The sequence below is a fragment of the Amblyomma maculatum genome, chromosome 4 (genome assembly GCF_055883805.1).
Source record: "Amblyomma maculatum isolate TAMU_Amacu chromosome 4, ASM5588380v1, whole genome shotgun sequence".
Lineage (NCBI taxonomy): Eukaryota > Metazoa > Arthropoda > Arachnida > Ixodida > Ixodidae > Amblyomma > Amblyomma maculatum.
Genome location: NC_139347.1, coordinates 87826894 through 87839101, shown reverse-complemented (window position 1 = coordinate 87839101; position 12208 = coordinate 87826894). Strand labels below are relative to the sequence as shown.

General features: G+C 41.4%; 1 protein-coding gene across 1 annotated transcript in view; it reads right to left on the bottom strand.

The window, feature by feature from the left end:
- Positions 1–12208, bottom strand: part of LOC146191593 (uncharacterized) — a 55597-nt gene that overhangs the window by 14630 nt on the left and 28759 nt on the right. Inside the window, exons 7-10 of the mRNA XM_084600350.1 lie at positions 7778–7915; positions 7097–7203; positions 3814–3996; positions 2622–2715 (exon numbers count right to left, since the gene is read on the bottom strand). Coding sequence (XP_084456476.1) covers positions 2622–2715; positions 3814–3996; positions 7097–7203; positions 7778–7915 — 522 coding nt within the window. The remainder of the gene's footprint in view (positions 1–2621; positions 2716–3813; positions 3997–7096; positions 7204–7777; positions 7916–12208) is intronic.

Sequence of the window (12208 nt, the reverse complement as noted above, 5' to 3'; positions counted from 1 at the left end):
ACACTGTGTGAATTTGCAGACACATGATGACGAGTTCCAGTTTGCCGTCTGTTCTTTGTTTGCGTCGGCTAGTACAAAGTGCTTAGCTAAAATGTACCGCTAACCTTTAATAAACAGCTGGAATAAATGGTGCAAATAAGGAAACTTGTTATTGCGCCCAAGATAGAACACTGTACCCAGGCTGGTTCCTGCAGCCGCTATATTGGCTCGACTGTGGCGCTACCAACTGCTGAGAGAAAATAAAACCTTTTTTTGGTACGTCCCTGCTGGCTTGCGTGCCTACATATACGACTGTATGCTTAGGTATGAAAGAAGGTATGCTCACATGCACACAAGACACACACAAAAAAAAAAACTGTAGTGATTAATTCATTTTATAACCGGAGAACACAGAAATACTGATATTTTCAACGGCTACGAATATGATAAGCGACTCAACAACCAACTGCTTGCGAACCGGTGTATAAACTAAAATGAGTCCACCTCTATTTGATGATGAGGCTTTTTTTTTTTTTTGTAGTCATGAAATCGACTACAGGAGCAGTAGCCATGACAAAGCACTCTTAGTAGTCTTATTTTCTTCTAGCAACGTAACTCAAACAAATTGTTTTGTTTTAAGCCTTCAGTGCTGACAGCACAAATTCACTAAGCTTTTCACAAATACATGGCCTGTTCTTGAACCCACGGGCTCGAATTTGCTGACCTGTTTATACGACAGAAATGTTTGCCGGCAGTTCGTGGATGTGACGAAATAAATCATTTACCTGCCCTGACTGATATCGTCAGGTAAATCGACTGATATCGACTGTACGTAGAAGCCTCACCTAGCCTAGACTAAATGTTGCTAACGTAAAAGCTTAGCTTAGTTAAATTAAGGATTAATAATATATTGTAGCTAATGCATAGCCTTTAGGTAAGTCGCCATCATCATCACCACCATCAGCCAGACTATCCCCAATGCAGGGTAAATGACTCCCATATTACTGCAATTAACCCGGTCCTGTGCTAGCATCTTCCCCTGCAAACTACCTCATCCGCCCACATAATTGTTTTCGCCTCCTGTAAAGGTAGCGTTAGCATGATTGGGGGAAGAATGATTACTTAGTTAACGAGACTGAACAAAACGTAATGAATGTTCTTAGGCCCAAATAAAACATGAATGATGTAGTGTAACAAATGCTTAGGCTTTTTGTGTGATATATAATCAACTATATAGAATAAATATATATTTTATTATATTTCAGGATTATCTCATTACAAATACTGAGCTATAATCTGATCACAAATAATTATATATGATTGGCTATTCATTTATTTATACTGTCAATCCCTTTTCAGTGATTTTTGCAAGAATGGACTTGTTTTTGGCTGCAGACGAATGATTGTGATTAGTCTGATAAGCCGTAATTATGACTAAGTATATTAAGGTTCGATTAAGTTCACATTATAAAATGAATGTATAAGCATAGTCAAAACTACTGCAGGGGGTGCGATATGTACATAATTACCCTTTATTATGTGTATTTAGGCTTAGCTTAGGTTATGCATTCTGGTGTGGAACCCATAGGTGGGAACCTACCGCAGAAGAGGCCAACCTCGACAAGCATAGAATATGATTACCGCTGCGTAGCAGTGCTTAACTAGTTCTGTCGTATGTTAATCGGGCCTTATGTAGCATGATAGGGCAATAGCATGGCGTAATGAATGGCAAACGTGTTAATTATGATAAAACTGTGCTCATGCTTGTAACACAGAAAAGAAGCCTCTCATATTTAACTATGCTGCTAACAATAATGTTATCTCTGAAGTGACCACTTCTCACCTTGGTCTTCTCATCTGCAGTAACCTCTCTTAGAGCACATTGACAATGTCACAGGTAATCCCCAAGGCAAATTATTTTTCCTCCGACGTGCCCTGAAGGTGTGCGGCCAATTTCATATAACAGCATTATTTGCCTCAAGTTAGAATATGCTATCATAATTTGGAATCATTAAATCTAACATTGTTAAATTAGACAGAGTTAAAAAAAACAGTACGATTTATTGATAACTCACATAGCCGCATATCTGTCATCGCTCTTCTTAATCAACGTAGTTTACTTCCTCCCAGCCTCCCACGGAAACCGAACATGTCGTCGTGAAGTCATTGTTCAATTAATCAAATGTCAGTGCAATCTTGACACAACCAATATTATGTCGTTCTCTTCTGGTTACAACATAAGACAACGCTATGACTTTAAAATAACACCATTAAAAGCGTGAATTAATACTCATAAATACTCCCTTTTCCCCAGAACGATTAAAGACTGGAATAATCTCACTAATGATGTAGTAACAAAAACTTCACTAAAAGTGTTCGAAGACCGCCTTCACATTTTCTGTTATTTTTTCGTACCGCTGCATTCCAGTATTGTGTTTGTACTGCTATTCTTCATTTTGCTGTTTCCAGTAATTATGTACTTCTGTATTACTTGTCTTGTCCACCCTACAAAGGGCTCGTAAAAAAATCGATGTATCGATACATTATTAAAATAAATAAACTTTATTGCACTTTGAATTTTTCCTTAACATCTTTTATTGAATTGACAATTGTAAAAAATATCAAGGGTGTATAATACGTACCCTGGTGTTGCAGAACTTGCAGGTGGTGGCTTTCTTCAAAAGAACGTCTTCGAAATTGTGACCCAGGCTCTTTTGGGACAAAGGACTCAGCGGCCTGTTTGCATGTGTGGTAAATATCCATAATTGAATCTTTTAGCAACGTTTACAACAATTTCCTTAAAGCTGCTCAAGATTTTTCAGAATGCAGTAACATAAATGTAAGTAAAAAAATAAAAACGAATGCTGTCTTCGAGAACTGGCTATCTCTTGCTGCTGGCTAAAATATACACGTGTTATAGCACCTTGGCTTATCAGTAACATTGCAATGGGCTCACAATCACTTGCCTTAGATGACACAGGATGACACGTGACCTGGCCACAGGATGACACGTGACCTCACACAACATTCACGCGACTGGAATTTGACAGTCTACGTATGGCATCCATCGCAAAGGGGTCCGTATGATAAATTTCTTAGTAAAAAAGACAATAAACTTGGGAATAAGCATGTGAATTAAAATTATAATAATTAAATTAAAATAAATAAAAATTAGACTTAAGGAAATAAAATACGCTGTAACTTTCACTGCTCGGTGGACCCCTGAAACTTGCCGAGCGTGAAGGACAGAAGGTGGGCGCGGAAAAAGAAACAGTCGAGTGCCTCGATAACAGCCCCACCGAGAGACGCGGTACTATCAAGGAACAGTAAGAAAGAGCGAAAATAGGCGCCGTAGTGGAGTACTCCGGAATGTTTTCGACCTTGTGGGGTTTTTTTTTAGCGAGCACTGACATCGCACAGCGCAAGGTCGCTTATTGCGTTTTGGCCTCCATTGCAATGCGGCCTAAATAAGTACGTTAGGCATCTCAAGGGAGCAGAGGCGGGGGAGTGGCTGTTGCAAGGAAAGAAAAGGCAGCAACTTCCTTAATTCTAGTGTGCTCCTGCGCCAAACCGAGATAAGAGATGTGGAAGACGGGAGAGGCAAATGATTAGTAGTAGCGAAAGGCCCTGCAGTTCAATATCTGGGGTTCTTTTGATATGTTCGAATATACTAAACAGCGCGGGGACGTTTTTGACTTTTCGCTTCATCGGCATGCAACCTTCGTGACTGCGATAACGAGTAGTGCTTAAATGCGAACACTAATCCACATAATTCACTAATACCAGATTTGAAAGCAGGAGAGTCAGCATCCAGTAAGCGGGGCCTCAGCTTACTGTGCGGTGTCTACGGCCGTCACGGCGGGTCCTTCATCTATATCCCTCGTGTCACGAGGGTGCTCGAAGCTCAACTGCGCGCCTTTCACCTTGTACTCGCCCTTGAACAGGAAGCGCAGCGTGATGTCTCCGTAGCAGTGGCGTGGGTCGAACCCGCCCAAGGTAGCATACTTGTGAAACTCCCTGCAGTCATTGAGTCGGCCATGTGACAGGCTATTTGGACATCGGTCTGAGCGTTGCTTACTAAGGCAAAAGCCTTTAATGCCTCATCGTTGTGAGCAGGAGCTGTCGGAAGAGGGACAAAAGCTCCATCTGATATTTGACCGCCGTTCACTCGTCGATTGCATTTGCTGATACTTTTCCAAGGCGTTCGACAAAGTTTGGCATGAGCGTTTAGTTTTAAAATTAGGTCAGCTGGGCTACTTAACCTTCATACCAAAATTACAATCTGGATATAACACTTTATATGCCACCGTTTTTCAGTTTATGGAGGAGAACTGAACAAGGGTAAATGGGTTGCGCCTCAGTTCGCAGGTCGAGCCAACGTTTCGACAAGTGGACTTGTCTTCGTCTGTCAAAGCGATCATCACTGGCAGGGGTTTAAATACGCTTTTGCTTCCGAAGAAGAAACGCTGGGGAGGGGAAAGTGGGTGAGAAGAAAGTAGGTGTGAAGGAGTGGGGAGGGGAGGATGGGTGAAAAAAAAGTAGGTCATGGAGGGAATAAAAAAAACAACAAATAAAAACAAATTCTTCAGTATGTATTTCTCAGACGAAGACAAGTCCACTTGTCGAAACGTTGGCTCGACCTGTGAACTGAGGCGTACCCCATTTACCCTTGTTCAGCTCTCCTTCATATCGTGTAAACCATCTTCTTCCTCTCGTTCTACCCGTTTTCCAGTTTGTAACTTATAATAACGATGCTTCACTTAGTAGTTCAGATCACTCTGGAATGCCGTCTTTGGTCCTCTACTTTTCCTAACCTGCATTAATGACCTACCCCAGCATGTAATATCTAACATTTATCTGTTCGCTGATCACTGTGCAGTACTTCGAAAGATCACTAATGGCCAGGGCGTAAACACATTACAGAAGGATCTAAACTCTTTTCTTGATTGGCGCAGCCTCTAACTTGTGACACTTAACAGTAATAAACGCAAAATTTTACTCGTATCACGTACTGAGTCACGTTCAGCATTCTGCCGGCCGCTACCTTTGAGTACATATGTCAGATCTTAAATGGCCCTTCGATATTACCTTCATAATTATCAAAGCTAACTATATGCTCGGATATTGAGAGTAAGTTTTCTTCCGGCCACCTATCACTAAAATTCCTTCTTCACAAAATCTCAGTCCACCAGTACTCACTGAACTTGAATGCGTCTCCTTTGTATGGAGGCGTGCAAAATATTTCCGCTTGATTTATTTTGCACAACTACAATCGGACTGATTATAGTTGTGCAAAATAAAAGTTGTGCAATTAAAATAAAAGGTGTGCAAATAAAATTGCGCAATTTCAACCATAAAGCAGACTCTAGATGTACCGTCACCTGCTTCTTGCCCTTTGTCTCGTCTCTGCCTATTTAACAAAATATAATTCTGTAACACCAACCTGCACAGTGAACTCCGTCCTATATTGAGATCACATCGTCTATATTCACGAAGTTGGAGTTATCTCTTGCCATACTGACATTTTTCCCCAGTTTCATGTCACGCACATCCCACGATTGGAACCGTCTTCACGGACTCGTAGGTGCCATTGAAGATCTATTTATTTATTTATTTATTTATTTATTTATTTATTTATTTATTTATTTATTTATTTATTTATTTATTTATTTATTTATTTATTTATTTATTTAGGTTACCCCTAAAGGCCCTCCAAAGGAGGGTATTACATAGGAGGAGGGGGGGGGGGGGTACATTTGTAAAGAACACGATGCAATTAGCAACAAATACAATAAGAAACATTAAATTAACATCAAAAGAGAAAAGAAAAACAACAGCAAAATATTCTACACATTTCCGTCACAGCGAATTTGCTCTCGGAATTTTTTTATGTTAGCTTCTTTAGCGATCCGCGATGGCAAGTTATTCCGTTCAATGATAGTATGAGGTATGAATAAATTGGCATAAGATGATAAATGACACATTGCGCGTTTAACTTTAAAGGCATGATCAAGTCGCAGAAATATGACATCAGGTGACTGAAACAAATCACTGCGCGGTAGTGGATGGTGATAAAGATTAAGGAAAAGTTTTGACCGAGCGTGTTTACGACGACATGATAAGTCTTCGAGTTCAGCATGTTGTTTTATAGCTCTGACGCTAGTGAAAGGTGAGTAGTCTTAAAAAATAAAACACACAGCATGGTTCTGCAAGGATTCGATGTTGGTGGTAACATATACTTGATCAGGGTTCCAAATAGCCGCGGCATATTCAATTTTAGGGCGTATTAGCGATATGAGCAAATTTTTTAACATGAATAGGAGCGTGTTTGAGAGTACGTTTAAGATCGCCAATGTTTTAAAAATACCTTAACTATAATTAGGAGCCTAACATATTGTATCTTAACTTTTTTTGCTGCATTTCTTGTTTCTGCTTCGTTTTGTATTCACTCACTCCCCTCTGTTATGCCAATGGCCACGAGGGTATTAATAAATGAAATGAAATGCGGTCTACTACGTTTCCACATTAGGTAGTGTATTTGTCCCTGTTATACTGCCGCCTAGCGACGCTAAAGTTTCAAGACAAATGCGATTTACGGTTTGGTATTTCTGCGCTTTAAGTTTTTTATCTCTTTATTTAGTCATCTGGGTCAATTTGTGAGAGAGGCGCCTTCTCAGGAATTTGCTTTGTTTTTTCCACAAATTTTTTTTCTGTACTCTCTCAATCAAAAATAAACGTGGCGGTTTATGGGAAACTAGGAGCTTCGTTAGTAAATTACCTGTCGAGTTACCGGAGTTATCAAGCTCGCATAGAACAATGACTTATGAGTGGCCTGCGATCATGGCCTCTGCAGTCATGACAGCCCAAGATGTGACAGCAGAGATACCTGACTTTATAACCTTACAACGGATGCTACAGTTTAGCTAGTGAACAGGTGCTTTGGAGTGTAAAGAAAACTTTACTATAGCTCCACCTGATTTCAACTAAACAGTTTGAAACAACATACCGCCACTTCCTCACTTGGAGGCCTAAATGTACATTAAGCTGCACCGCATGCCCACGTTTCAAGTTCAAGGAGGGACAAGGGCAACTTTCATTCTGGCTATTTATCCCTTACTTGGGAACCCGCGTGAAATGGGGACAGAGAAGCTTGACGACTTCGCCATGGTAGCCCTCGGTAGTCTTCAAGCACTCCTCCAAGACATGGGACACTGGTATAGCGGTCTGCATGCAACAAATAATAATTATCGCTATTATTAGGCATTTGTGTGCAAAGTTCTTCAGTATCGACACTTCGAAGCGGAAGAAACCTCCTCTGGCACTGCTTCTGAAATAGCATTAGCGAGAACTTATGCTCACAGGAGTTGAGGATGAAAAACTGAAATGCGCATTTTAAGATCAATTTTGTGTGTTTGGGTTGGGTAAAACCCTAAAGATACATTTAAAGGAAGTTATCACATATAGCACTGACTCGCTAGCCTTGGCGTCTGTTGAGGCACAGAAACCTCCAGGAAAGTTGAGATAGTAAGATTACCGATGTCCACTTGGACGTTGCCGGGCTTGAAGTGATGTTGTTTTTTACAAGACCGTACAGGCAGCATGTTTTTCCCTTCCCGCCGTGCCAAGTAAACAGTGAATACTAAAAAAAAAAAAAAATTACCGTATTCCGAAGGTGAGAAATTGAAAAGAGTGCAAGCTGATTTGTTGTTGTTGCGGGCTCTACTAAAATAGCGGAAAATAGCGGAGGGAAAATAGCACCGCGCTATTTCAGCGAGCTGAGTCCGGGCCCATCACTCACGTATCCCAGCATGGTGTCTATGCGGGGCTTCTTGATTCCTTGCAGGCTCACGATCTGTCCTTTGCTCCAGACGCCGACGTTGATAAACCGATAGTGATTCTTGACCTCGAAGCTGAACGACTCCAAGAACACCGGTTCCTAAAAGAGGTAAGTGGTAAATAATATTCTACGACTAACAAATTCACCTGGTAGGAAAGCTGCCGAGTCTTCGACTGGCGCGTTCGTGAATCGATCTACATAGCTTTAATGCAGCCAGAAATATACTGAATGCAGAACTCAGGCGAGTCAATAGTGTTCACTAATAAGGAAATGTTCACTGATAGCGCGCGAAAGGACCCAGACATTGCTTGAAAGTACTAAATTAGGCCTTATATCACGGAACTAAACAGATTAGCTGGTAAATTAACTACTCCGAATTGAATAGAAGGGCACTCGCGGAACATTTTAATGAACATTTTATTCAGTGTATACTACGGGACTTTTTATGCGTCCATGCATCGTGTTCCTGAAAGTCTGTTCTTGCAGCAACTAGCGAATCGAAAATCTACACAGCATTTATTCACTTGAACAACAGCACTACACTAGATGCGGATAATATGCAAATAAAATTTGTTAAAAACGTTTTGGGTCTTATTCTTCCTGTTCTAAGAATCATGTGTATAATTTGCTACTCAAGACGAGTGTGCTTCCAGCTGCTGCCATGAAGAAAGCTAGGTTAACAGCATTATGCAAAAAGGAGGTGATAAAAACCTCGTCTCAAATTATAGAGCAATATCTCTCCTTCCTGTATCTTGAAGGGCTATAAAAACTAATTTATCATCGATTAATGCCTTTTCTAGATAAGCACCAAAGTGCTAACCGATGCCCTACATGGAGTTCGTGAAAAAAGGCCAAGTACGACAGCCTTATTGATGCGGAACGAAAATATACGGCAAAACATACCTAAAACTTATTGACTTCAAGATCGAAGGTGTTTGATTCTCTTAGTCACGAAATACTACTGCAAGAACTTTCACTCTACTCAATTCGCGGCTTTCCAATGGAAATGAAGTTAGACCCTATATGAGTGGTAGAGCTCAGTGTGTATGCGTCGATAGCGATCAGTCAAATGATTGAGCAATCACACATGGTATAGTGCTAGGTAGTATTTTGGGGTCTTTATTACTATTATATATATATATATATATATATATATATATATATATATATATATATATATATATATATATATATATATATACCTGAATTGATAACAAGATGTAATGATATGTTTGACAAGCTCTTGCTCTGGTCGCAGCGCAACGAGATAAATATTAATGCAGCAAAAACAAGAGCAATCATTATTTGAGCAAAACATAAACCACTTGAAATTCTAAGCGCTGCTAGGTACGAAATTGACGTTATGCGTGAACACAAAAATCTGGGGGTTGTTTGCTTGGCTAATCTGAACTGGGGGGGATGCGCAAGTGAATAGCGTTTGTAAAAGCTCGCTGCGAAACGATCATTGTCACGATACCGAATGCTACTGCCCTCAAACGTTAAACGTCAAATTTGTTATGCATTCATTGACTCTCACATTAATCATTGCAGCTTAATTTGGTCAACCACTTCCAAAAACATAAACCTCAAAGATTCTGCTTTTCCAAAAGAAAACCATTCGCCACATCGGAAATGCACATTGCTTATCTACAACAAAGGTTTTGTTTCAAAAGTATCAAATCATCATAATTGACCACATGTGTGAAATTCGGATGCTACGTCTGATTATTTACCTCTACCAGCTCTAAAAGAGTTTTTTTTTTCTTTTTGGTGAAAAAGCATCGTTAATAAGTAAGTATACTCGTGATAATACTCGCAGGGCCTAAACTTGGTTTGTTCCTCATTTTAGAACTAATTGTGTTCTCAAAACTGCGAAAAGTAAGCGTCCACACGTACTCAACAAATATAAGCACATTGCAGATTTCCGATTCAGAGAACAGCAGCGATATTTTGTTGAGTTGTGAGATATTTTCATATTTATTACTTCCGATTTTGTGTAATACCCACTGTTGTATAGAGACAGTTTTGTGCATTTGTGCATACAGTCTTGATTGTTCTGCACATGTTTTATCTACAATTCTTTAACATCAAAATAACTGTGCCAATCGCACTTTTCCGCGATATCGAATAAAGTTCTCTCCTTCGCACGGCAGTGGCAATAAAGGCGCAACAACCTTTATCGTGTCCGACCTTTGGTTGCCCTATACCGCTCCAGTGTGCAATGACGCATCCCGAGTTAGAGTTACATATTGCCGGATCAGGACTTTTTGCTGTGGTCGGTTTTGTCGGTCTGGTGTATATGGCATCGTAAAATCCCTGAATTCGGCCAAAATTCGTCAACCCATCCCGGGCATCCACCTCTGCTCATCTCAAGTCCTTCCTCAACCAGAATTCCAGAGGGTGTAGCAACCCTCCAACGAAAACTGTGCATATCTTGACCCTGACCGATTAAAGACATCAATTGAAGAACTCATTGCTTAATACATATTGCCACGCCACTTAGCGGCTTACTGAGAAGTTCGAGGAAGAAGAGGATAGAGAAGCACGCAGACTGATCTGGGATCTGAACTATTACGACAAGCTTTAATCCGTCGAGGTTTGACCATTTCATCCACTGCATTTCTCTACATTTGGAGCTAGTTGCTGGGTAAATGAGTCCTGGATTCACCAGTACCCCGTCGCAGCCACCATGTAGTCAATGTGCCACCTTTATCGCCTCAAGAGCTCCTTCCAATAGCTACCACCCAAGCGACGCAGACCCACCAACGTCGAACTGAAGAAGAGACGACCTTGTCCCATCAGCGAGAGACGGACACACTCCATGATGAGCCTGAAGAGGACTTTATCGATTAAGTGCGGAACTTGAGCACATCGTCAACAAATTGCTCCCGTCTAGTGAACGCCGTACGCTGCAAGAACGTTTGATGATTCATGATCAGGTATTTGACTTTGCCTCCAGCGGATCGGGTAGCCATTTCCCAGCCTCTCTACTACACCATAAAATTAACATAGGAAACGCGTCCTCTATTTGCCAGAAACCTTGCAGAGTTTCCCCGGCATAGTGCAAGATAGTTCAAGAACAGGGGGACGAAATGCTGCAAAGAGGAATCATCCGAGAATCTTCCAGTGGCCGGTCCGCACCTGTGATCCTAATGCGAAAAAAAAAAAAAAGACTTTTTCGTGATTCTGCATTGACTACCGTCGTTTAAATGCGCTAACAAAGAAGATGTATACCCTATATACCTCGCATTGACGACCCAGTCGATTGTCTGCATTCGGCATCATATTTTTTCTCCTTGATTTGCGACCTGGTTATTGACAAATCCTGCCGCATCGGTCCGACTTTTAAAGACTGCTTTCGTAACACCAGATGGTGTGCATGAATTTCATGGGATGCCGTCTGTATTATGCAATGCTCCCTCGACGTTCGAGCGATATATTTACACTACATTTCATGGCATAAAATGGGAAATATGCATGTGTCACCTGGATTACCATTTCCGACAAGACCCAATAGCACTATGGGGGGCTCCATATTGTTCTTGAATGCATCCACATTGCGGAACTCCGTTCGAACTCAAAGAAAGTGCCCTTTGTTGCTCCCCCCCCCCCCCCTCCCTTACAGAAGAGGCAGAAAAAAAAAGAGCAAATTCAACACCATTTACTATCCGAGATGGTATTTTGTTCAAGAACAACTCAGTCGATGGGACTGCCCTGCTTTTGGCCGTCCCGCAAAGTACCCGCGCGCATGTTTGGCACGCTATGCACAATGACATCACATCTGGACATGTATAGCTTATCGCCTACCCGGCACCAAATTCGCCAGCGTTTCTAATGGCCACAAGTTTATAAGACCACTAATGTAGTATACTGCAATATGTTAAGAATGCCAACGACTTAAGATATGCACTACCACTCCCGCCGGCCCTTTGCATCTCGTCAAACTACCAACTTCACCCTTTGAAAAGATTGGGATTCACCTGGTTGGTCATATCCCAGTCTTTAGAGCGACGTCACTGGGAGATTGCGTGCGTGGACTATCTCATCAGATACGCATGTGACCGCTGCTCGCGTTACCGCAAAGCTGGTCGCCATGGCGCACCCCATGCTATAATAAGTGATTGTTGACGACAGTTTATTGTTACGCTTTCTGAATTCGACTACCGACATTCCACACCGTATTATCTGCAGACCAACGGTCTTCCCGAGCGCACCAACCGCACATTGACAACCATTTTGTCCATGTACATCTCGTCTGACCATCGCAACTGGAACGCAGTGATACCGTATGTGACGTACGCTTATAACACGGCTAATCATGAGGTCCCCGGGTATTCTGCCCCTATTTGTTATATGACAGAACTCTGCGCATTTTCCACGATACCATCTCCC